The following is a 25762-nucleotide window of genomic DNA, read 5'->3' on the forward strand; positions in this document are numbered from 1 at the left end:
AACGGATTTTTTTTAACGGGTGTTAAGTATAGGGACCATTCTCACAAACAAACCAGTCCAAAAGGACCACAAAACCAACAAACTCGTGGTTTGGACTTTTTTCCTGAAAAAATGCAAACCACAGGGACCATTTTTGCAATTTTGTCTAGATTTTATTGAAACTATTGATTTGATACTATTGAGATTTGATATTGTTTTAGTAATATATTTATCCTTGAAATGCTTATTTCCCCGTATATTAAAATTATTGATATGATACGATTGAGATTTGATGTTGTTTTTTTTAATATATTTATCCTTCAAATGCTACAACTTGTAGACCAATGGGCCTAATTTAGTATATATTTTCACCAAAAAATCAACTATGGCGAACAGCAAGAATCGTTGACGATCACGAAACCCTTCAGATCTGCTTAAATACATATCGATGGATTCAGCCATTTCTTCCTTTCTTACCACAATACATACAGTTTTTCCATGAAACTGAAACTGTAATCTACTTCTCTTTTGATTTTAGATATTTTCAGTCACACCACATACTCATGGTGGCTTTTTTTTATGACAGTTACTAATCCTAATACTGTGATTATACAGGTGCAGGAAATGAATCCCCGAAGTGTATCTTCAATCGATGAGATGATAACCATCGTCCAAAAGCACGAAAATTCAAAAACTCCGACGACTTCATATGGTCCTCCTCCTCCACCACCGGAACCACCGCCACCATCCAATCTAGATCTACCTGGTAAACTCTTACATCAATCAAAATCAAACAATCATAAACACTTTTCGTATTTTTGGTGAAAACAGTATCCACAAAAGCCTTAATTAACGCCCATTTTGTAATTATTTTAAAGGAAATAGAGACGATATCCACAAATTCAACGTTCCTGTTGGCAAACGCCCATATCTGGTAGGGTTTGACATCAGTGAAAATTATGATACTTCACTTCACATTGCAACATCTGCAAACATCAGCAAGACAGTGGAAAAGATTGTGAAAAACCATGTGTGTCATCTCACAATGGAACAGTTAGAACTTCAGAACAAATATCACAACACTTCACTGTGTAAAGTATCAACAAATGGATATGTCAGAATCGTTAAGACTATGGTGAATAAGAATATGGTCCTATGGCATCAAGGAAGAATGCGACTCTACATTGCTTGTTTTTTTGGAATAAGCGAGTTGTGTAGAAGCTGATCTCTTTGGTAAGTATTTGTGATTCTTTTTTCACTTTGTTTAATGTATAAGTTATAACACCTTACCAGTTACCTCATTAAATATTTTGTAGATGTTGCCTTGAAAATAGTGTAATGATGCGGAGATGGGAAACACTGAATTTATAGCTGTGCTCATTCAACACTATCTAGAGTTATTATGGAAGAAAAATGATGATGAGCAAACTATATTTCATGTAGCTGTCACATACTGTGATGAAGGTATCTGCAATCTTCTGCATGAGATCGGCTCAATGAAGGATATGATAACTCCTCTCAAGGACAAGGAAGGAAACAATATGTTGCATTTAGTTAGGGAAACCGAAATAAATCGACTTCAAGATGTTTCAGAAGTTTTTCAAATGCAATATGGACTACTATGGTTCAAGGTACTTCTTTTTATCCATGAATTGAATAGATGGAGAATATCATTAAGGTTAAAAGATGAATTTTCATATATTTGTTTATTATAGCATCATACTTAATTTTTTTTTGTTATAGCTCTTTGCTTTGAAAAATCTACCCACCAATTATAGCAATCGTCTAAATACAAAGCAATTTTCAAAGTACAATGTCTTAATAAGAAAATAATTGTAACGACAATGCTATGATTGGTAGATTTTTCAAAGTAAAATGTGTTATCTGTATGGATACAAACCCATTGAAATAATGTCACTTGGTTTTTGTGTAGGAAGTAGAAGTTAATGATGGAGCGCATAGAAGAATCTACTCTCTGCAAATGAGAAGTGGATGGTGGTTGCGACACTCATAGTTTCTTTGTTTTTTCCAAGGACAAGTTTGCGAGACTTCAATATGATATTCTAATGGATGTTTATCGCTGATCACTTGTTTTTAATGTAAAAGTGTCATTTCAAGAAAAAGAATAAATGTATTTTATAAGCATTGATGCATGATGGATTCAAGGAAAGCACAAATTATTTTGCCTGTCGTATTTTTTTGGAAGCTTAAATGTATATATGCGTGCATACATGTATTTTCATTGGTGGGATTTTAGTTGTAAATTGCTTCACAAATATGTTGTAATGACTGACGATCGTCTCTTTCTTTTGTTGATTTGGATAATGGATTGAAAAATCGGTTACCAAAAAACTATAAAATTAAAAAAAGTTATATATATATATATATATATATATATATATATATATATATATATATATATATATATATATATATATATATATATATATATATATAATTTTATTTTACAAAATGGCATCACCATTTTCATGCAAAATATGATATTATTTTTGGTGAATTAAAAAAAAAAAATACTAAGTTTATAATTCTAACCGCTTGCTTGTTGAGGAGACATGCTAATGTATTAACCGAATAACCTAAGGTGTTGTCTCATGAAATTTCAATTTTGAAGATGTAGCATGCTAACATTGCATGATAACGTAGCACTTATGATAATTTTTCAAAATATAATAACTTTTGTATAATTTGGTATAATTATATATTTTATAAAATGTAGTGATTTATTATGTAACATTCTATTTTCACAACCAATTATTTTTTATTTTTATTAAGATAAAACTTTTCAATTTATAAATCCATTATTAAGAAAGCCATTTATTTCAAATTACATTTATTTAAAATTAGAGTTTTATAGAACACGTAGAATCTTCAATGATGCTGATGCGTGTGTACAGTTCCGCATTTGCCTTCCCATAAACACCAATGATACCTGTAATAATATATAACATGATAAGCATAAATCTTAGTGAGTTTCCTCCAAAGTACTTGTAATGTTCGTAGATTAGGGCTAGTCAATTTAAGGACAATAAGCATAAAAAATAACTTTTTTATGGAAGATTATTTTGAAGGAATAATCTTAACTAAGTTGTAGTATATGTTACAAGGATTTCGTACATATAAAGAACGCCGAAATCCGAGTTATAACGAAGAAGTTATGGCCTGTCGAAGTTTCGCGACAGAACCGACACTACACAGCGCGACGTAAAAAGTGAATTTATGTTGGAGCAATATTTAGCCTTAGAGATCTAAACAAAAGTCGTAGAGTTCTTTAAACCGTGAGTGTACGTAAAAAGAACGTCCAGATCTGACTTCGTATGAGGAAATTATAATTTTTCTAAGTTTCGACTTAGCGGTGTGCAACTCGAATACTCGATTTGAGATCGAGAGGTTTTTAGCCGAAACAATCTAGATGAAAATCGAAGATGTTGTTGATAGTAGTACAACGGTAAAAAGACAGACGAAAACGGACGTCGGATGAAGAAGTTATCGATTTATAACGGAGTTTTCCTGTCCCGACCTACTAAAAATAAATAATAAAAAATAAATTCGAAATCAGCCGACAAAGTCTAAACGAATGTTGTAGAGCTTAGTCTCACATACGCGTGGATATAAAGAACGTCGAAAACGGAGTTCGTATGAAGAAGATATGAATTTCTAAAGTTTTTAAATAATTAAAATATATTAATTTAAATATAAAATCGGATAATATCGGAGGCATTGACGCGTCGGTTCTATCCACCCGGTATGCCCCACGTACCTAGATGTACGCCCAGTGTACATGTCGACGGAGGATTACGCCCAACGTAATTTGGGGTTTTGCCTAGCGTAACTCGGGGTTTCAACCTCTATAAATAGAACATAAGTGCTTCCGAGTTCTTTGCTCATCTTCTTCTTTTCCCTCTCGTTTTTTAATCGTTTTTCGTGAAAGAAATATCCCGAAGCCCCGGTATCATTCCCGAGACCCGAAGCAAGTCCCGAGGCTCCGAAGATCCCGAGAAGTGAAATTCCCGAGCCGAAGCCCTGCTCGCGAGAATCCTGGTTTTTGTGAAGATCTTCCAGATCTACCAAAGAATAATACTTTTACAAGTCGTAGTGTTGTCCGGGCATCGTCTAATCAAGTGAGTGTGTGGTTACTTTCTTTTAACACATAAATATAAAGTATTAGCTATGAAATACGTGCTATGTGCTATATATTATTTATCTATTTGAGATGGGCTTGGAATTGATGTTTTTATACGGGTGTTAAATGATTCAAACTATATATGTATTTTATATCTACAAAATATGTTGGGTAGAACATGGGTAGATGAAATAGTGGCAACTATGAGACACAGTGCCTATTGTATAAACCTTGGTGACTATGGAGTTAGCGCCTATTGTATAAACCTTGGTGACTATGGAGTTAACGCTTATTGTATAAACCTTGGTGACTATGGAGTTAGCGCTTATTGTATAAACCTTGGTGACTATGGATTTAGCGCCTATTGTATAAACCTTGGCGACTATGGAGTTAGCGCATTTTGAGTAAACCTTGACGACTATGGAGTTAGCGCTTGTGGAGTGAACCTTGGTGACTATGGAGTTAGCGTCTGATAGTTATGAATTTAGTACCTGATAGATAAACTTTGGCAGCAATGGACTTCGTGTCGATTCCTTAGGTAAATCCTTGGGAACGAATGAATAAATGATAGTTATTTCTTAGGGTAAAATCTTAAGAAATAAAGAAGATAATGGGGATGGGTAGTTGGGTTGATTGCTTGATGATTAAATATGATAATTATATTATTGTGGGTTGAAAACCCTATATGCTCACCAGGCTTCCAAGCCTGACCCACTCAGTTTTCTTTGCATTACAGGTAATGGCACAAGGGTATAAGTTGGTGGACTTGACGAGAGATTTTGGATTATAGATCGGTAGTTATTAATAACTGTTGTAAGGTCTATATTATATTGTTTATGCTTTTGGTCTGTATCGGAACATGACATCCCGGGATTTTGTTATTTAATGAAAATACATTTCTTTAAAGAAATGCTTTGATAAATTCTTATCACATTTTGTTTTGGGAAAAAATTATCACACCCCTGAACCAGACGGCGGAAACGTCCGAGGGCTCTTGTGACTTAAATTGAATACCATCACAATGAATATACACGAATCATAACATAAATCATCACCATGCATTAAAATAATACAACTGATATTGTTTACATCCAATACTTTGTTTTTAAACAGTACAAATTCATAACATAATTGTCTGATAGATATCAAAAGCAAAACACCCTTACATTACTTGGTACTTATTCTTCGGTTTACCTGTTACCTGAGAATACAAGTTAATTTTGAAAAACATCAACATATGAAATGTTGGTGAGTTTATAAGCAATGTTGTGATAAAATGATTTTGTGTAGTTTGTAAAACCCAGAAAATCCGATATTTTCTAAAAAGATCGTTGTTTATGAAAAGTGTGGAGATCCGTAAATATATGTTTGTTGATATTTAAAACATGTATAAATGTTGAACCTTAGTATTAATCGCGCAAGTGAAAATGTTGAACTTCCCAGGAAAACCCGATGTTCTCCCCAATTCATAAAATGAAGTGAATTCTCAATTTTTTATACCATCACGACGAATGATTTTTGATTTCTCGCGTTACGTTGGATTAATTAGGGTTTGTGAGTCGTTATAATCATGCATTAGAAAATGACTAGTTTATAACTACAGGTTTCGAACGATCCTTAAAGGCGTCGCCCGTTACTACTCACTTAATCCAACAACCATGATTACTTTTGATTAACGTCCTAAATCTGTTTACCTTGATTTCTCGTAAGCCTAACAAACGAGGAAAAAGGGGAATACGAAGTCCCGTTATTTCCGTGAGTTATTTAGGTTGTCGGGAATGCGAAAGGCACGTTGTCCCAACTCGCATTTGATTTCTTGACCTCACTAGCAATACTAATGGGTCACTAGGGCCCAATAGCACATCATAGCCACTGAAAGTCCTTTTACATGAAATCGGGTCATAGGAGGCTCAATAGCACATAAGCATATTTCCTTTGTGCCCAAAGATCATGTTAATGGGCTAGCAAGGCCCAACAAACATGATTTGAAACATCCAAGCCCAAAGTTTGTATGTTTCCTCATCGTTGTTATCACGTATTTATTTAGATGGATTTGTTCAACGCTTGTTGTTTTGTATTGATTCGAGATCGAATCACTTCGTTTGTAACGAGATTTGTTGTTGAGAGTGTATTTGTTTTCCGTTTTGTCAGTAGTTGTGGATTTTGTATTTTTTATTAATGAATTATTTTGTTTAAAAGTGGGATTTGATCTTTTCACTACCATTCTTTTGTAAAAATAGCACTTTTGGTCCTTTTATATAGAAGAATTTCATTTTTAGTCCTTAAAACCTTTTCTTGACACTTTTCTAGTATTTATTTGATGAAAACACAACTTTAACCCAATTTTTTTTGTTGACAGCTTCAGCCCTTCCAGAATAGTGTTTCTCGGTTAGGGCCCCATTTTTCACAACTTTTACAGTTTTGGCCCAAAATCTAAAAACTTTACATTTTTGGTCATTTTTGATAGTGAAAAGCATTTTTGACTCATAAAGAGATTTTGTCATGCTAATTACCCCCTGTTTTATAGAAAGTTTCATTTCAGCCCCAAAATTTTAACCTTTTTCACATTTTTAGGCTTATTGGGCCAAAAAGCCCAAAAATTAGCCTATTAAGCTAAAAATTTACATTTTAAGTCCCTTGAAAATTTTGTATTCAGAAAAATGATTATAGAAACTGTTTTGACCCTTTTGACCTTCAAGAAACCATGATTTGTCGATTTGTATCCCAAATTTTGTATTTTTGACAATTTAAACCCAAAAATGGGTTTTATGTTAGAATGTGTTCATCATGACCTTATAAGCTATTATTCTTGACTTTTCTTGTGAAAAATAGCTTAGATTACGTTTGTTTCCTTTCTCATTGTCATAGATCTCAGGTTTACACCCTTTTTGGTAACATATTCATCACAAAACACATGAAATCACACACATACATGCATCAAATCACACATAGCATACACATACACATAGATCTACACATTTACTTGTATTCTCCCCTATAAAACACTTGAAAACCGAAAAGAAAGGGGTATGAAGCTCACCTTGATTTGTAGTTTCGGTTTTGAAGAAGATTTGGAGAAGTTTGGTGCTATTTTCGGCCCTAGCAAGTTCCTTGGATGGATCTCGAACTTAGTGGGTTCTAAGATGCAAGATCATGAAATCAAATGGATTATGAGGTGATTTTTGATAAAAAGAAGTGAGTTAGATCATAGATTTAAGCACTAACTTACCTTTAATGATGATTTTTGTGGAAGAAACTCCTTGAAAAGCTCTAAATCTTGAAATTTTGAAAAATGAATGCAAGTGTTCTTGAGAGAATTTGGAAAGAATTGGAATGAATTTTGTGAGTGTGTGTGGGTGTCTCCTCTCGGCCGAGAATCAAGAAGAAGAAGAGAGAGAGAGAGAGTTGACGTGACTATCTTAGATGCATGTTGGTCCATGCATGGAAATATGTGGTGTATTAATGAGGTGACAACCTTAAAAGTCATCTCTGATGGGTTTTGGTCATAAGATATCCTATGTGCTCATACAAACCCTAATGCTTAGATCTAGGTTTCTCTATTGTACATGCTTTGAATCCAAGACTATAAACCCTAATTCTAACATATGGAAATCGACATTAACATATAATTAGGTTTAAGAACATACCTTGATTGTTATGTAGCAATAACAATCCCAATTCCTCCTTGAATTTGCTTTGGAAGGCTTAGAGTCACAAGTGTCACTCCTCTAATGGCTCACAAACACCATAAGCAAATGGAGAAGGTATAAAGAGAGAGGTGAGAGGTTAGAATTCGTATCTAGGACCTCTTGGGAAGGGATACACGAATTCATGACCCTAGGGGTGTTTATATAGGTGTAGAGATAGGGTTTCAGTCATTATCCTTATCTAGTTGATTATCCATTAAGCAACCAATAAGATAATCCTTGAATCCTTATCATACTCGAATTCTAAGGCTTTCCAACCTTAAATTCGTCCACCATATAAATAAGATAATCCTTACCTTATTTTGTAACTATCACATGATTACAAATCAGCCCCTCTAGTTTAATTAATTACATTTGATCACAAAACTAATTCTTAATTAATTATTGACCAATATTAATTAAACAAATATGATTTCTCCTTTAATATATTATTCTTATAACATATTAATAAATCATATTATCCTCTCTCTCTTTATTCATTTCTCCAATCAAGTTGCTTTGGTGAAGGCAACCCAAAAGGACCATGCACCATCGGGTCAAGTACATACCAAAATAGTTATGGACTTAGACACTAATCCAACAGTCTCCCACTTGGATAAGTCTAACAACTATTCTACGTATGACTTCAAATCCCAATCTGCAATCGTAGCTTTCCAAAGCCGCTGTCAACTCTGATCATATCAGATACGCGTGTCCTTAGATAAGGGATCATATATTCCTCCATTCTAGATATCGTATGAGATATGATTTCAAATCATTCTCTTTGTACTACTTCTCGATTTCTGATTTATGATGACAGACTAATTGAACAAATCAAATTAGCCCTAGCCCGGCCGAGCATTTACGTATGTCATCACTAAACCATCGAGGGGCCCAAAAGATATCGCTTTTATCCTACTTTGGATAAGAGGAACGGATAAACTTTGATACAATGCTCGCTTGCACTCACTCACCGAATTACACACAACAATATGTTTTATAACACCAAGTTACTGGTGCGTTTACATATTATCAATGTGCAACCGATTCGCAAGATACAACTCACACATCTCGGTTTGAAGAATATAAGATGTTATCGTCTCACTAATCACTCGAGATAGTGATCCAAGTGAGCATGGGTTTAATCCAATGCTCAAATCATATTCATAAGCACTCATGAACGTTGCAGCAAACATTTGCTTATGTCTAATACTCTTCTAGACAATCCACACACCAATTCACGACAGTCTTCATTCATATCTACTTCCAACATATGAACGACTGTGGCCCGTTTGAATAATTCGATTATTCTTAATAAACTCAATTATTCTGGAAGTCAAAACATGCAAAGTGAAACACAAGAATAATACTAATCCCATATGGCCTCAAACCTTTGAGTATAAACAAAACACATTTTATTTATCACCATATCGATTACTCATTATTTGTCGTTTCGGGTAATCAACTTCTTACTTGAATTCCAACACTTGTCCCATGCTCCTAGCATGCACACAATGTTTACCTATGGTTCTTACTTTTGTGAAATAGACAAATTGAACACATTTCCAATCATTCTCATTTTACAACTCCAAATCCATTTTCTTAAGTGTAAGAATATCAAATTCTTGTTACTTATAGAATATACTAGATTCTAACATTTTATGTAACGATCCTTTTTGTAATGTCACTGCACCAAAGTCTCCAAGACTATTGCCAATGATATTACAAAGTCCTCCAACGGAGATTGTTACAAGACAATTCCTTAGATACGATGTCTCTCACTCAAAGTACATTCCTTTGAACATCCTTTTGCATAAAGGTTTCTAATCTAGACATATATTTTCAATATTTACTTCCCAATATGGACACGCTTCCATATTTTCCATATGACAACTAATTTCTTAATAGAATCTTATCTATTCGTAATGATGTCGATATTGTCCATCCAATATGGAAACATTTCCATAATTTCCAATACTATACTTCCAACTACTCACAAGCGACCAATCCTCGTCGAACTTTGCATTGTCCTTTGATAGTTGTTTAATTATTTTAGTCAAAACCAATTCTAGTCCCTTTTCCCTCTAAATGCACTAGACATTTGGAAAATTTTAGAATGGTTAAAAATTAAATCATTTGCAATCGATCCTATACTCGAAGCGTATGGGACACGATGCACAATGTTTTATTTGCTATGTTCTCAAAATTCGAATTGTGAAGAGGACTGCCGTAATCATAATCGAAATTTTAAGAACACACTATGTACCTTTGACTAAATTTATTAACCTAATCCTTTAGATTTGAAATGAAGCATAATATTCTCTCCCTTAATTATAGCAAAACAACTTTATAACCCTTACTACTTTGCAAGGTTTAACTCTTGTTTTCTATAATTAATATTGCCGACTATGCAATACTTGCCTTAATAATCATACAATCATAACATTTATGCTCCCACTATCATGATGATTATTGTAAAACATAACACTTATGCTCCCACTAGCTTCGACATGTATTTATAAACATCTTAACTTTCAGAAAAACAATACTTATTGAATTTCTTAAGTTCATGTTTCTAATACTTAGTGCTTTGATAATCTTTTATCAAGGCTTCTTGAACTTATACACTTTTGCCTTAGATAGTTCATATGTGTGTCTTAAAAATTAAGACTAATTGCCAAACCTCACAATTCAAATTATGGAAAGGGATGCCGTAACCATGATCGAATTCGAGAATGCAATTTTACAATCACTATCTTTTAAAATCTTTCTTAGTGAAAGCATTTTTCTCACAATCATTTTCATGAAGGAGGAAATCTTATGACACTTAGATTTAAACGGTGTATGTGTTCCTATCCATGTGAATTTGTTAAAACCAAAGTTTACGACAAATTCAAACTCATATGGATCGAACTTCCTTAATCTTGATTTCTTGCCTTATGGTAGCACAGCTGCCCATCACGTCTTCCAAGTAGTTAAGCAGCTCACCTTTTCCTATCAATGTACTTTCCATTGATCCAGGTCCTTGCCTTTTATGCATTCAAATGAGAACTCATAGGACTCACAAGCATAATTAACTCGATTGGATTGGCACAAAAACAAAATAATGTCTTCACGATAGGTTGTAAACCTCAAGTCGTGTGCTAGTGATAATCAATAAGGTTTATTTGATTTGTTCTTGAAACTTTTCAAGACTATTAAGACTCCCACTGACTCCTTGACATATACGATTCTCTTATCAAAACATTTCTTGACAAACAAATATTCAAGAGTTAGTGTAGCTTTTATCAAAACAAAAACACTTCATAATTTTGGTCTTAGTTGGTCTTTGTCTTATCTAAGACATCACAACTTTCCATAATTGATGAATGTTATAAACCTTCTTAATACTATTCACTCACATGTCACAATCTTAACTTTAAGACTTGTTATTGAAACGAAGTATGATTGACTTCTTGATTTGACCATTTCTTCAATCTTTGATTCCTCTTCTTAGACATACAATTGTACTATGATTCACTTAGAGGATCAATTGAGATGTGGTTCTTAATCATTAAGACACATTATAAAGCATAAAAGCTACTCTCCATTCTTCTTAGAATGGAGAAACTTTTATCTTTCTGCCTACTTGATTCTTCTTATTCGTTCTACTATTGATCTAAACTCTTTAATCAATTCAGAATTACACTTAATCTTGTAAGTGTAATCATATTTACTAAGCCTTTAGTAAATCATGACGAATATCTTTGTTACTCTTATGGTGGATTTGATCAACACACAACTTTGTGTACTCGATCTCCTAGTCCTTCACTTGACACTTTATCAATGAATTAGTCCAATTTCCAAATACGAAATTTCTCATTCATCGTGCATCCACGTTGCATGATTCCAAGTTTCTATCCAATTGAAACTTGGGCGATGAGAAACTCTCCCTATTTGATAAATTCTTGACATTTCCATAAATAACATAACTAAGAATCATATCCATTCGTTGTAGAAATATGTAAACATCAATTTTTCATAACGATTTCATTGCAAGGAAGTAAGCAAATAAATAAATAAGTCAAACAAAATTTATTTTATTTATATAAAAGCAGCGGAAAAACATTTGTCCTTACAATGCAAAATCTATTGAAAACTATGTAAAAAGAAAATTTCTAACAACTCTATCATAACTATCTAAGCTCAAAATCCAATCTTCAAGTCCATGAGATCGAGATCCATCTCTTGTGATTAGATTCATCTTGCTCTCTTATCAAGCTTCCTTTCTTTTCACCGATCCTTCAAAACATTCAAATGCAATCTTATCATATCATGTATTAAGAATCAATGAATAGGAACTTAATGGAGTTAGATAGTGGATTGTTACCTAAAGCGTAGTCATACTTTTGACTCTCCCATCTCTTAGATCTCTTAGGTAAATAGGGCAACTTCGTCTCCAATGCCCCTTCTCTTGGCAATAAAAGCAAATTGACTCCTTTGGAACAACACATGGAACTACTTCAGACATCGCCTTTCTTTTATGATCAAACTTTTCGATCATTGCATGTCTTTCATTGCCATTGTCTATATCCATAGAGGTCTTGAAGGCAGATTCACCAATCAACTTTGCTTTTCTATTGCACCAAACCATTGTTGATTCAGCAACAATAAGCATGTAGGTGAGATCTATAAGGGTCACATCGCGGTTCATCATATAGTACTTTATTACGAACTCACTATATGAGTTAGGAAGTGACTGAAGAACCCAATCAACAGCTATTTCCTCACAGACAATGGATCCCAACAGTGTGACTTCATCCCTAAGACGTGTGCACACACCGACTTTCCTTCTTTATGTTTACTTGCCAAAAGGGCTTGAGTGATATTGAACCTTTCAATTTTTTACAATCTTGTGGGTTAGGGAGAATAATTGGAGGAGGAGGAGGAAGTGAAGCATGATTTCTTGTTCCTCGATCGAATCGTGGAATACCATCTTCATGTGGAATACTTGTTCCACGGGATTTGAGAAGACCATAGTTGTCGAACTTTGACATCGGGAGAAAAAACGAATTCAAGTTAGTTGATTGATTGAGTCCCTGGTAAATCACCTAAATGAAATTCCAAGGCTAGGACCCAACACAATATCCTACAACTCGGGAGAGGGATGCCGTAACCCAAATTGCAGAACACTTGAAGGTAAGTGAATGACGATTCACTAATTTCCAAAACGAAAAAGAAATTTAAGTTTTAAATCTATGAAAACTCCTAGATCCTTTGAGATTCATTGAACATTTCAATGGCATGTTTAAATCTCGATATGCCCCTCTTGTTTGTGACTGGGATGCCGATGATCACAAAGCGGGTGTGAATAACCATGCAAACTACATGGTGCCCTCACATGTTACAATCACCTATTCGATGTGCCGGTAAACCACACACGCTCCACCGAACTATGACAAACATTGAGTCACCCTTTGCTACCTTTGCTTAGAACCATTTAGTGTGCCGGTAAACCACACACGCTCCACTAACGTCTTCGCAAGGGCACAAAGTGTAATTTCATGGAATTGCATCAATTCACTTTTGCCTAAGTAACTAAGATTGGGAATTTGAAAAACATTTAGTTACTTTGTATTTCATTATACTTATAATGGAAGGTTTCGTCCTATCCTACCCGTTCGGATAACGACCCTCCACTAGTCAAGAGTGCGGTGGGTAAGAGTGGATACCCATTCAATCGCCATTTTATAGGCAATTTCCTTAAACACCCCTTAAAGACCAGCTTCGTGAATGAGGCCTACTAACGGTAAGACTGACTTTTACTCATACATATATATAATATTAGACTTTTAATGTTATATATAGTATAGGGTGTATTTTATACTTTTAAAATACTATATGGTTAACTTTAACAATTACACTTTTAATCCAATTAAAAGGTTAACCTAGACTTTTATGGATTTATTAAACCTCTTTTAACTATACTCCTTAATTAATTAATAAAACCATAAGGGTGTGATTTGAACTTTTCAAAACATTACTAGGGTTTTAGAATTTAACATTTCTAATTAAACCTTTAATCAACTTTTAAATTCCAAAACTTGAGGGCAAGTTTTGAAACCTTTTTCAAAACATTAGGGTTTTAACTATTTAAATTTCAAAACTCCAAAACTTTTGGGTTCAAATTTAAACTATAAAACCTAAAGGGGAAAATATGAAACTTTTCATAACAACAAGGATCAAATAACAAATAATCTAAACTAACATTTAGTTACATAATTATCCATATTTAATTTGTTTAATGATTTCTTGCAAAACAATTTATCAATTTACTCAAAATAATTAATCAATTATCTTATAAGGAAACAATTATCTTGTTAATTGATAATTATCTTTAATTAGATCAAGAATATAGTCATATATATCATAAAATCGGATTTATATTGATCTAGCATTATAAGGTAACTATCCATATCAAAAAACAGCAAGAAATCCCGAGATAAGCATTATCTGACGCTCGAACTCGCCGAGTACCACACTGTACTCGCCGAGTTGAGGTCTACTCGCCGAGTACACTGTGGTACTCGCCGAGTTCCTCAGCCATAAAGCCCAAAAAAACGATTTTCCAGTTATACAATGCATCAATACAATTGAAACCAAGCTAGTCTCTGATACCACTGATGGGTTTTGGTCATAAGACATCCTATGTGCTCATACAAACCTAATGCTTAGATCTAGGTTTCTCTATTGTACATGCTTTGAATCCAAGACTATAAACCCTAATTCTAACATATGGAAATCGACATTAACATATAATTAGGTTTAAGAACATACCTTGATTGTTATGTAGCAATAACAATCCCAATTCCTCCTTGAATTTGCTTTGGAAGGCTTAGAGTCACAAGTGTCACTCCTCTAATGGCTCACAAACACCATAAGCAAATGGAGAAGGTATAAAGAGAGAGGTGAGAGGTTAGAATTCGTATCTAGGACCTCTTGGGAAGGGATACACGAATTCATGACCCTAGGGGTGTTTATATAGGTGTAGAGATAGGGTTTCAGTCATTATCCTTATCTAGTTGATTATCCATTAAGCAACCAATAAGATAATCCTTGAATCCTTATCATACTCGAATTCTAAGGCTTTCCAACCTTAAATTCGTCCACCATATAAATAAGATAATCCTTACCTTATTTTGTAACTATCACATGATTACAAATCAGCCCCTCTAGTTTAATTAATTACATTTGATCACAAAACTAATTCTTAATTAATTATTGACCAATATTAATTAAACAAATATGATTTCTCCTTTAATATATTATTCTTATAACATATTAATAAATCATATTATCCTCTCTCTCTTTATTCATTTCTCCAATCAAGTTGCTTTGGTGAAGGCAACCCAAAAGGACCATGCACCATCGGGTCAAGTACATACCAAAATAGTTATGGACTTAGACACTAATCCAACAAACTCTTCCTCTCCATTTGGGCCTTGTGTGCTTAAGCCCACATTATGGTTCAATTAGATAGCTTTTGGCCATAGTAAATCAAGAAATGATTTTTATGGCCTATTAGGGCTAATTAGGTTAGTTATGGCACAATAAGGTCTATTTATGTATTTTATTTCATTCTAGGACCAATATGGCCCAAAATATTTAAAATATATGGAAGTGGGTCCAATTAGAGCCCATTTAAGTGTTCTAAGTCCAAGATAGTCAAATTGGATGTAACGACCCGTTCCCGGTATGTTAATTCATTGGTAATTGTTGTGAGTTTTGCAAGAAAGACTCGGCGAGTTCATAGCCTGACTCGCCGAGTAGGGTCGCGACTGCGAGCACGCGTGAGCCGGGGACTCGGCGAGTCCATATCCTGGACTCGGCGAGTCCATCCGTCTGGGTGAAACCCTAAATCCCCGGGTTGCCCACTATTTAAACCACCTTATAGCCCCCTTTCTCGCCTCCCTCACCCTGAGAACACAGTGAGAGAACCCTAATCCTCCCTTGAGAGCTTATAAGTGTTTTGGTGCCATTTTGTGAAGGTGTGAAGAAGGAGAAGAAGAAAGAAGCAAGGAGAAGGGTTGTAGTGCAAAGATCCAAGGGCAAATCTGAGTTAATTGAGGTATTTTCGGAGTTTCCTTCTTGTTATATGCTTTAAACTTCCATTAGAGCTCTCCTAAGAGCTAGTTGATGCTTGTTCCAAGCCTTATGTTTGCATGAATGTCTTAATAAGTCGAAATATCTTTGGATCTGAATGATGGGGTGTTGTAGAGCCCAGATCTACTGTCTTTTTGGAGTTACTTTGCATATTAACCATAGATCTACCCATTTTGTGCATCTTTTAGCCTTATTTCCCTTATTTATGAGGTTGTGCACGTAAAGTTGGAAACTTTACGTGGTAAATCAGCTTATTAGACTCAGATCTATCAATTGTGTGTGTTGGATTCAAACAAAATCGAGTAAAAATCAGTTGCATGGCGGCAACTCGGCGAGTCGGGAAGAACGACTCGGCGAGTTGGGTCGCGAGTTCCCGAGTCCTTCAGTTTTATCAGTGTCGAGTGGACGAGGTGAGTTAGGGAGTGGACTCAGCGAGTTGAGAGTAGACTCAGTGATGGAGGGACTCGGCGAGTTTGTTCATACAACTTGGCGAGTCCAAGGCAATCTTCTTAGGATCAAGAACAACTCGTCGAGTTTGTTCATCCGGCTCGGTGAGTCGGATGAAGATTGTCTGAGTTCTTGGATCAAGAGGGTACTCGTCGAGTCGATGCCACACTCGACGAGTAGCAGCGTGTAGAACTGAGAAGTGAGAGTAGGACTCGGCGAGTTGGGTGGTCCAACTCGGCGAGTCAGCCCAAAGAGAGTTGACTTTGACCAAGGGTAAAAGAGTCATTTTACCCCAAGTGCAGTGTTTAGTATTTGATTGAGTGTGTTTATGGACTTGTAGCCGAGGAGATTCAGGAGCAGCAGCCGTTAGCTTCCCGAGCCACACACTCATCAGCCAGCTTACGAGGTGAGTTTCCTTTCAGTAGGAACAGGTCTAAGGCCACAATGTCGGCCCGTCCAGTTAGCAGTAGTTTCCGGACTTCGGTCCGATGTAGTAGTTGGTATGTTTGAAGCCTTCGTGGCTCAAACAGGATTTATGTGTTATGTGTTATATGTTATGTGTTCCGGGCTACGGCCCGATGCAGTATGCAGTATATGTGTTCATGCTAGTTGATATGCTATGCTATGTTCAGTCAGTCAGTTCCGGACTTCGGTCCGATGCAGGGACAAGGTCCCAGATAGTTCCGGACTTCGGTCCGATGCAGTTAGTTCCGGACTTCGGTCCGATGCAGTTAGTTCCGGACTCCGGTCCGATGCAGGGGACAAGGTCCCAGTTAGTTCCGGACTTCGGTCCGATGCAGTTAGTTCCGGACTTCGGTCCAATGCAGTTAGTTCCGGACTTTGGTCCGATGCAGGGGACAAGGTCCCAGTCAGTTCCGGACTTCGGTCCGATGCAATTTCCAGGTTTCGGCCCGATGCAGTGGGCGGGGCCCAATATGTGTTTATATGTTATTGTATGGTATGTGGTATTTTGGGGGAGCTCACTAAGCTTCGTGCTTACAGTTTCAGTTTTGGTTTCAGGTACTTCCGCAAGTAAAGGGAAGAGCTCGGGGTGATAGCATCGCACACACCACAGCTTAGCTTTTATCCTGGGGATGGTTTTAGTTGTTTTGGATTTGATGTAGTATGATACAGTTTTCCGCACAGTATTTTATTATGATCGGATACATCGCGTATGTTTTTATGTTATGATACTCATATTATGGTTTTGACTATATTGAAAAATGAAAATTTTTGGGTCGTATTCTTGGGTTGTTTCAAGTTGGTATCAGAGCCCTGGTTTGAGGGATTCGGATACACTTCCGGGTGTATCTGAACTCAAACTAAGGGAAATAAAAGATTTTAGTAAAATAAAAATGTTTTACAAAAAGAATTTTGAAAGCACTTAGAGAAAAAGAATTGTTTTTAACAAAATAGAGGTGTGTGCATGCGGTCAGCCGAGCTCAAGTAAGTACTCCCAAATTACCCATACAAGTTATTTGTTCAGTTTCAGTTTTAGTAGAACAACATGCTAGAATATGACTAAGGATCTAGGAGAATGCCTTATGTGCCTACTTATGTGTTACAGCTTTATGAGTATTGCATGCTAGGATTGAGTAGACAGCAGTAGGATAGCCTGTTTAGGTTATGCCTGATAGTATGTGCTTAGCATCCTATGCTAGTGCAGTTTCTTGTTATAAGAATAGTTTTGCTTGAGTCTGTTTCCCTTATCCGAATGCTGCTTGCTTCGTGCTTGGTGGGGTTCTGAGTAATGGGAGTTAGCCATTAGGTGAACACGCCACACCACATGTAATCAGGATTGAATAATCCCAGAGTGCTGGAACTGGCCCTATTGCGCAGCTCTTGTTTGAGTCCAACCGTTGTAGGGACGGATCTTTTACTTGAAGGATTATCTGATCCTCATCACATGTGATGGTGTTTAGGTGGTGGCTAACTGGCATTATGAGGAGACCTACGACAGCTGAGGACCAGTCGTGTTGAGCTTGAGTTTTTCCCTAGGGCAAGCCTAGGATGAGAGCAGCAGAGAATAGCAGTAGTAGAAGTGACTTGGTGGAGTCAAGGCAGTTCTTGAGGAAAGTACGGATAGATGTGGAAGGTAGTATGGGCCCGTACTACTGAAAGCAGAGGATCCGTACTCGAATCAAGGAAGGCCAAGACAAGACCAGGAAGCTAGTAGTAGTAACATGATCCCTTGAGATATTTCAGTGTTCTGATGTTGTTATGATATGTTTCAGAATGGTAGTTTTGCGTCCGAAACCAGCAGTCGGCAGCTCAGATACCGGAGGGGGATCAGGATCGGGATCAGGCCCGGAGGTCGGGCAGATAGATGAGCAGACTAGAGAGTTCCTTTCTTCTGAGGTTACTCGCATCATACTGGAGCAGACTCCTGTGATCTTCAGTTCGATCAAGGAGGGTATTTTAGAGCTGATGGATGAGAGATTGAGTACTTTCCGTGCTGAGATGGCAGCCGTGATGGGGTCGCGCACACTTACGTTCAGGGAGTTCAGGGCATGCGGAGCTCCAGACTATCATGGGGCGCGGGACCCCATAGCGAGTACCAGATGGTTGGCGGATGTGGCCAACGCTTTCCGCACTAGTAGGTGTCCCGAGGGGGACAAGGTCAGATTGGCATCCTGTCTTCTGAAGGACAGGGCACGGGACTGGTGGGAGGAGGTCGGACATGCCATCGGGGATGATGCGGCATTGGATGCCATGACCTGGGCTGATTTCTCTACCAGGTTCAGGGCGGAGTTTGCACCGGTCATTGAGGTGCAGTAGTTAGCTAGGGAGTTCCAGGACCTTACCCAGACTACCGAGACAGTGGCGGAGATCACCGCCAAGTTCAGGGAGAGGGCTCTTCTTGTTCCACAGTACGCAGCCGATGAGGAGATGAAGAAGGCCCGTTATCATGAGATGCTGCGGAGTGACATTCGCATGTTTGTGAGTCGGTCCAGTTGTAAAACGCTGGACGATATGATTGCTAGAGCCAGGGAGAGGGAGATTGATCTCGAGATGGAGAAGAAGAGGAAACCGGAGGCGGTTTCGGGTTCAGGCAGTATGGGCAAAAAGCCCAAGGTTTCAGATCACAGGTCCAGGGGTCAGCAGAGCCACGGTCGGTGTGGCAAGTGTGGGAGATTGCACGAGGGGGCGTGCAAGGCAGGGAGTTCCGGCTGCTACAAGTGCGGTCGGACTGGGCATTTGAGTAGGGATTGTACGGCCCCTGCTACTACGGCTACAGCATCAGATCTGATTTGCTTTTAGTGCAATCAGAGGGGACATAAAAAGTCCCAGTGTCCCAGTTTAGCTGCAGCAGGGAAGGTGGTTGCACCTACCCCTGCCACCTTGAGGATTACGGATGGCCGGCAGGGCCGAGTTGATGCGCCAGTGGCGAAGAGCAGGGCATTTCAGATGACAGCAGAGGAGGCGCGAGCGACTCCTGATGTGGTGACGGGGTCGTTCTCGGTGAACGGCATCCCTGCTTTGGTATTATTCGATTCAGGGGCCACCCGATCATTTGTATCGCTTACGCTTAGCAAGAGATTTAGCAGAGCTCCAGGGGAGCTGGATTGTCTATTAGAGGTTGAGATAGCAGATGATAGGACCGTGAGGGTCGGCAGAGTACATAGAGGGTGTTCCCTTCAGATATTTGATGAGCAGTTTTCAGTGGACCTGGTTCCTATTCCCCTGCGAGGGAATAAAGTTCTTGTGGGCATGGATTGGCTAAGCCCCAACGGGGCGGTGATTGATTGTGAGCTTCAGCTAGTGAGGGTTCGCACTCCCAGTGGGGGAGAGATAGTGATTCAGGGCGAGAGGCCCCAGCGAGGACCGACCTTTTGTTCCGCCGCAAGGGCGAGGCGCTATGTTCAGCAGGGTTGCGCCGGTTTTGTAGCTTACGTCTTGGATGCCCGGGATAAGGGCAAGACGGCGATTGATGATGTTCCTATTGTTCGAGACTACTCGGATGTGTTTCCCAAGGATTTGCCGGGGATACCTCCTGAGAGGCAGGTTGAGTTCAGGATCGACCTAGTTCCTGGTACGGCTCCGATAGCCAAAGCGCCGTATCGACTTGCTCCCCCTGAGATGCAGGAGTTGTCTACACAGCTTTAGGAGCTGTTAGACAAGGGTTTCATTCGGCCGAACAGTTCGCCTTGGGGAGCGCCGATCTTATTTGTGAGGAAGAAGGATGGGTCGCATCGTATGTGCATTGATTATCGGGAGTTGAACAAAGTAACGGTGAAGAACCGTTACCCACTTCCGAGGATAGATGACTTGTTTGATCAGCTTCAGGGAGCGTCTTGGTTCTCCAAGATCGATCTACGCTCCGGTTATCATTAGATGAGGGTTAGAGATGAGGATGTACAAAAGACTGCTTTCAGGACCCGGTATGGTCATTATGAGTTCGTGGTGATGCCATTTGGGCTCACCAATGCCCCAGCCGCGTTCATGGATCTCATGAACCGCGTGTGCAGACCGATGCTGGATCGGTCGGTGATAGTGTTCATAGATGACATCTTGGTATATTCCAAGACACAGGGGCAGCACGAGGAGCACCTGCGGGAGGTGTTGGAGACTTTGAGGAGGGAGAGAGTTTTTGCAAAGTTCTCCAAGTGCGAGTTCTGGTTGCGCGAGGTGCAGTTTCTTGGGCATCTCGTCAACCAGAAGGGTATTTTGGTAGATCCGGCCAAGATTGAGGTCGTGATGCAGTGGGAGGTCCCGAGGTCTCCATCTGAGATTCAGAGCTTCCTAGGGTTGGCAGGGTATTATCGGAGATTTATTCAGGACTTCTCCAAGATAGCAGTGCCGCTCACCCGACTAACCAAGAAGTCGGTGGTTTTTCGTTGGGGGCCTGAGCAGCAGGCGGCATTCGAGACTCTCAGGCAGAGATTGTGCGAGGCTCCGATCCTTACCTTGCCAGAGGGAGTAGAGGATTTCGTAGTCTATTGTGATGCTTCGATCACAGGTATGGGAGCAGTATTGATGCAGCGAGGCCATGTGGTAGCTTATGCCTCGAGACAGTTGAAGCCTCACGAGGCTAATTATCCTACCCACGACTTGGAGCTGGGGGCAGTTGTATTTGCCCTCAAGATTTGGAGACATTACCTTTATGGGGTTCGTTGTACTATATACACGGACCACAAGAGTTTGCGATATCTCATGGATCAGCCGAGTTTGAACATGAGGCAGAGGAGATGGTTGGACGTGCTGAAGGACTATGACTGTAAGATCCATTATCATCCAGGGAAGGCCAACGTGGTGGCCGACGCCCTAAGCCGCAAGGTGTCGGTGGCCCCTATCAGGGATCTGTGTATGAGGATGACTGTGATCACTCCACTGTTGGAGCGGATCAAGGAGGCTCAGATGGAGGGCCTCAAGGAGGAGAGGCAGAAGTGTGAGAGGATAGTGGGCCGAGTAGCTTCATTTGATTACGACAGTCGGGGTTTGTTGACGCTTCATGGTAGGATATGGGTACCGTACTGGGGTGGGGTACGACAAGTATTGATGGACAAGGCTCATAAGTCTCGATTTTCTATCCACCCAGGAGCGACGAAGATGTATCGAGATCTTCGACCTGATTATTGGTGGCCCTGCATGAAGCGAGACGTCGCTTGGTATGTTGAGAGATGTTTGACCTGTCGGAAGGTCAAAGCGGAGCACCAGAGACCTCACGACAAGATGCAGCCGTTAGACATTCCCGTGTGGAAATGGGAGGATATCACCATGGATTTTGTCACCAAACTCCCCAGGACCGCACGTGGAGTGGACTCGATATGGGTAGTAGTGGATCGGTTGACGAAGAGTGCCCATTTTATTCCGATTCAGGAGAGTATATTGGCGGAAAAGTTAGCCGATATCTATGTGCGGGAGATTGTGGCACGTCATGGGGTGCCGGTATCGGTGGTGTCGGACCGAGATGTTCGATTCACGTCCAGATTCTGGAAGCGGTTCCACGACGAGATGGGTACTCGTCTCCATTTCAGCACCGCTTTTCATCCTCAGACAGACGGGCAGAGCGAGAGGACGATTCAGACTCTTGAGGATATGCTTAGGGTATGTGTTCTAGATTTTGGGGGCAGTTGGGATACGTATCTTCCGTTAGCGGAATTCTCGTATAACAACAGTTATCATGCGAGCATTGATCGACCTCCTTTTGAGATGTTATATGGCAGGAAGTGCAGGACCCCGATTTGTTAGGGCGAGGTCGGTCAGCGAGTCATAGGGAGCACCGAAGTGGTGCTCAAGACGACGGAGTTGATCCAGCAGGTCCGTAGTATGCTGCAGACTGCGCAGAGTCGACAGAAGAGCTACGCCGACAGGAGGCATTCGGACTTGGAGTTCCAGGTGGGAGATATGGTTCTTCTGAAAGTCTCACCTTGGAAAGGTGTCATCAGGTTCCGGAAGAGGGGCAAGTTGGGCCCCAGATTTATTGGTCCTTTCAGGGTTTTGGCCCGGGTGGGTCGGGTTGCTTATCGGTTAGATCTTCCTGAGGAGCTTAGTCAGATACACAACACCTTCCACGTGTCGCAGTTGAGGAAGTGTTTAGTGGAGAGACGGCAGTCGTTCCCCTAGAGGATATTCAGGTTGATAGCGGCCTGAATTATATCGAGAGGCCGGTCGCGATTCTGGAACGGAAGATCAAGACCTTGAGGAACAAGGTAATCCAGCTAGTGAAGGTGCAGTGGAAGCACCGGAAGGGGTCTGAATGGATGTGGGAGGCTGAGGAGGAAATGAGAGCGCACTACCCGGAGTTATTTGCAGATCCATCCATAGCAGACTTCGAGGACGAAGTCTGAGTCAAGTGGGGGAGAATTGTAACGACCCGTTCCCGGTATGTTAATTCATTGGTAATTGTTGTGAGTTTTGCAAGAGGGACTCGGCGAGTTCATAGCCTGACTCGCCGAGTAGGGTCGCGACTGCGAGCACGTGTGAGCCGGGGACTCGGCGAGTCCATATCCTGGACTCGGTGAGTCCATCCGTCTGGGTGAAACCCTAAATCCCCGGGTTGCCCGCTATTTAAACCACCTTATAGCCCCCTTTCTCGCCTCCCTCACCCTGAGAACACAGTGAGAGAACCCTAATCCTCCCTTGAGAGCTTATAAGTGTTTTGGTGCCATTTTGTGAAGGTGTGAAGAAGGAGAAGAAGAAAGAAGCAAGGAGAAGGGTTGTAGTGCAAAGATCCAAGGGCAAATCTGAGTTAATTGAGGTATTTTCGGAGTTTCCTTCTTGTTATATGCTTTAAAATTCCATTAGAGCTCTCCTAAGAGCTAGTTGATGCTTGTTCCAAGCCTTATGTTTGCATGAATGTCTTAATAAGTCGAAATATCTTTGGATCTGAATGATGGGGTGTTGTAGAGCCCAGATCTACTGTCTTTTTGGAGTTACTTTGCATATTAACCATAGATCTACCCATTTTGTGCATCTTTTAGCCTTATTTCCCTTATTCATGAGGTTGTGCACGTAAAGTTGGAAACTTTACGTGGTAAATCAGCTTATTAGACTCAGATCTATCAATTGTATGTGTTGGATTCAAACAAAATCGAGTAAAAATCAGTTGCATGGCGGCAACTCGGCGAGTCGGGAAGAACGACTCGGCGAGTTGGGTCGCGAGTTCCCGAGTCCTTCAGTTTTATCAGTGTCGAGTGGATGAGGTGAGTTAGGGAGTGGACTCAGCGAGTTGAGAGTAGACTCAGTGATGGAGGGACTCGGCGAGTTTGTTCATACAACTCGGCGAGTCCAAGGCAATCTTCTTAGGATCAAGAACAACTCGTCGAGTTTGTTCATCCGGCTCGGCGAGTCGGATGAAGATTGTCTGAGTTCTTGGATCAAGAGGGTACTCGTCGAGTCGATGCCACACTCGACGAGTAGCAGCGTGTAGAACTGAGAAGTGAGAGTAGGACTCGGCGAGTTGGGTGGCCCAACTCGGCGAGTCAGCCCAAAGAGAGTTGACTTTGACCAAGGGTAAAAGAGTCATTTTACCCCAAGTGCAGTGTTTAGTATTTGATTGAGTGTGTTTATGGACTTGTAGCCGAGGAGATTCAGGAGCAGCAGCCGTTAGCTTCCCGAGCCACACACTCATCAGCCAGCTTACGAGGTGAGTTTCCTTTCAGTAGGAACGGGTCTAAGGCCACAATGCCGGCCCGTCCAGTTAGCAGTAGTTTCCGGACTTCGGTCCGATGTAGTAGTTGGTATGTTTGAAGCCTTCGTGGCTCAAACAGGATTTATGTGTTATGTGTTATATGTTATGTGTTCCGGGCTACGGCCCGATGCAGTATGCAGTATATGTGTTCATGCTAGTTGATATGCTATGCTATGTTCAGTCAGTCAGTTCCAGACTTCGGTCCGATGCAGGGACAAGGTCCCAGATAGTTCCGGACTTCGGTCCGATGCAGTTAGTTCCGGACTTCGGTCCGATGCAGTTAGTTCCGGACTCCGGTCCGATGCAGGGGACAAGGTCCCAGTTAGTTCCGGACTTCGGTCCGATGCAGTTAGTTCCGGACTTCGGTCCGATGCAGTTAGTTCCGGACTTTGGTCCGATGCAGGGGACAAGGTCCCAGTCAGTTCCGGACTTCGGTCCGATGCAGTTTCCGGGTTTCGGCCCGATGCAGTGGCTGGGGCCCAATATGTGTTTATATGTTATTGTATGGTATGTGGTATTTTGGGGGAGCTCACTAAGCTTCGTGCTTACAGTTTCAGTTTTGGTTTCAGGTACTTCCACAAGTAAAGGGAAGAGCTCGGGGTGATAGCATCGCACACACCACAGCTTAGCTTTTATCCTGGGGATGGTTTTAGTTGTTTTGGATTTGATGTAGTATGATACAGTTTTCCGCACAGTATTTTATTATGATCGGATACATCGCGTATGTTTTTATGTTATGATACTCATATTATGGTTTTGACTATATTGAAAAATGAAAATTTTTGGGTTGTATTCTTGGGTTGTTTCATTGGAAGCTTATCGGCTCATTAGGCCCAATAAGGAAATCTTAGTATGGAATGGACTTAAACCGGGATTTCTAGGGTTTTTAATTCTTTGTTGACTATTTGTAGTGCTTGTATGAAGTGTTTGATTGAGATTCTGTTGTTATTGAATAAGCATCCTACATGTTTTCACATTGTTGGTTCACATTTGTTATCATTGTTCAATGTTTTCAAGGCATCAAAATTCCTAGTTGTGACATCATCCCCCCGTTAGAGGGAATTTCATCCCGAAATTCTTTTGAAAGTTAGATTTGAGATTGCAAGAATAGGTGAGGATACTTTTGCTTCATCTGGTCTTTGCGTTCCCATGTGAATTCTGGCCCACGCTTCGCGTTCCACCGTACCTTCACAATCAGAATGCGACTTTGCTTAGTATGCTTCAACTCCCTGT

At 39.8% G+C, this 25762-nt stretch overlaps 1 protein-coding gene across 1 annotated transcript; it reads left to right on the forward strand.

Moving 5' to 3' along the window:
* The first annotated feature begins 338 nt into the window (after positions 1-338).
* LOC145008366 (uncharacterized) lies at positions 339-2221 on the forward strand. Its single transcript, XM_078966990.1, has 5 exons — positions 339-491; positions 595-745; positions 858-1212; positions 1296-1610; positions 1913-2221. Exons 2-3 carry the CDS (start codon positions 604-606, stop codon positions 1202-1204), a joined length of 489 nt encoding a protein of 162 aa, XP_078823116.1. The 5' UTR covers positions 339-491; positions 595-603; the 3' UTR covers positions 1205-1212; positions 1296-1610; positions 1913-2221.
* The last annotated feature ends 23541 nt before the right edge of the window (positions 2222-25762 follow it).

The sequence above is a fragment of the Lactuca saligna genome, chromosome 8 (genome assembly GCF_052625555.1).
Source record: "Lactuca saligna cultivar CGN05327 chromosome 8, ASM5262555v1, whole genome shotgun sequence".
Taxonomy (NCBI): domain Eukaryota; kingdom Viridiplantae; phylum Streptophyta; class Magnoliopsida; order Asterales; family Asteraceae; genus Lactuca; species Lactuca saligna.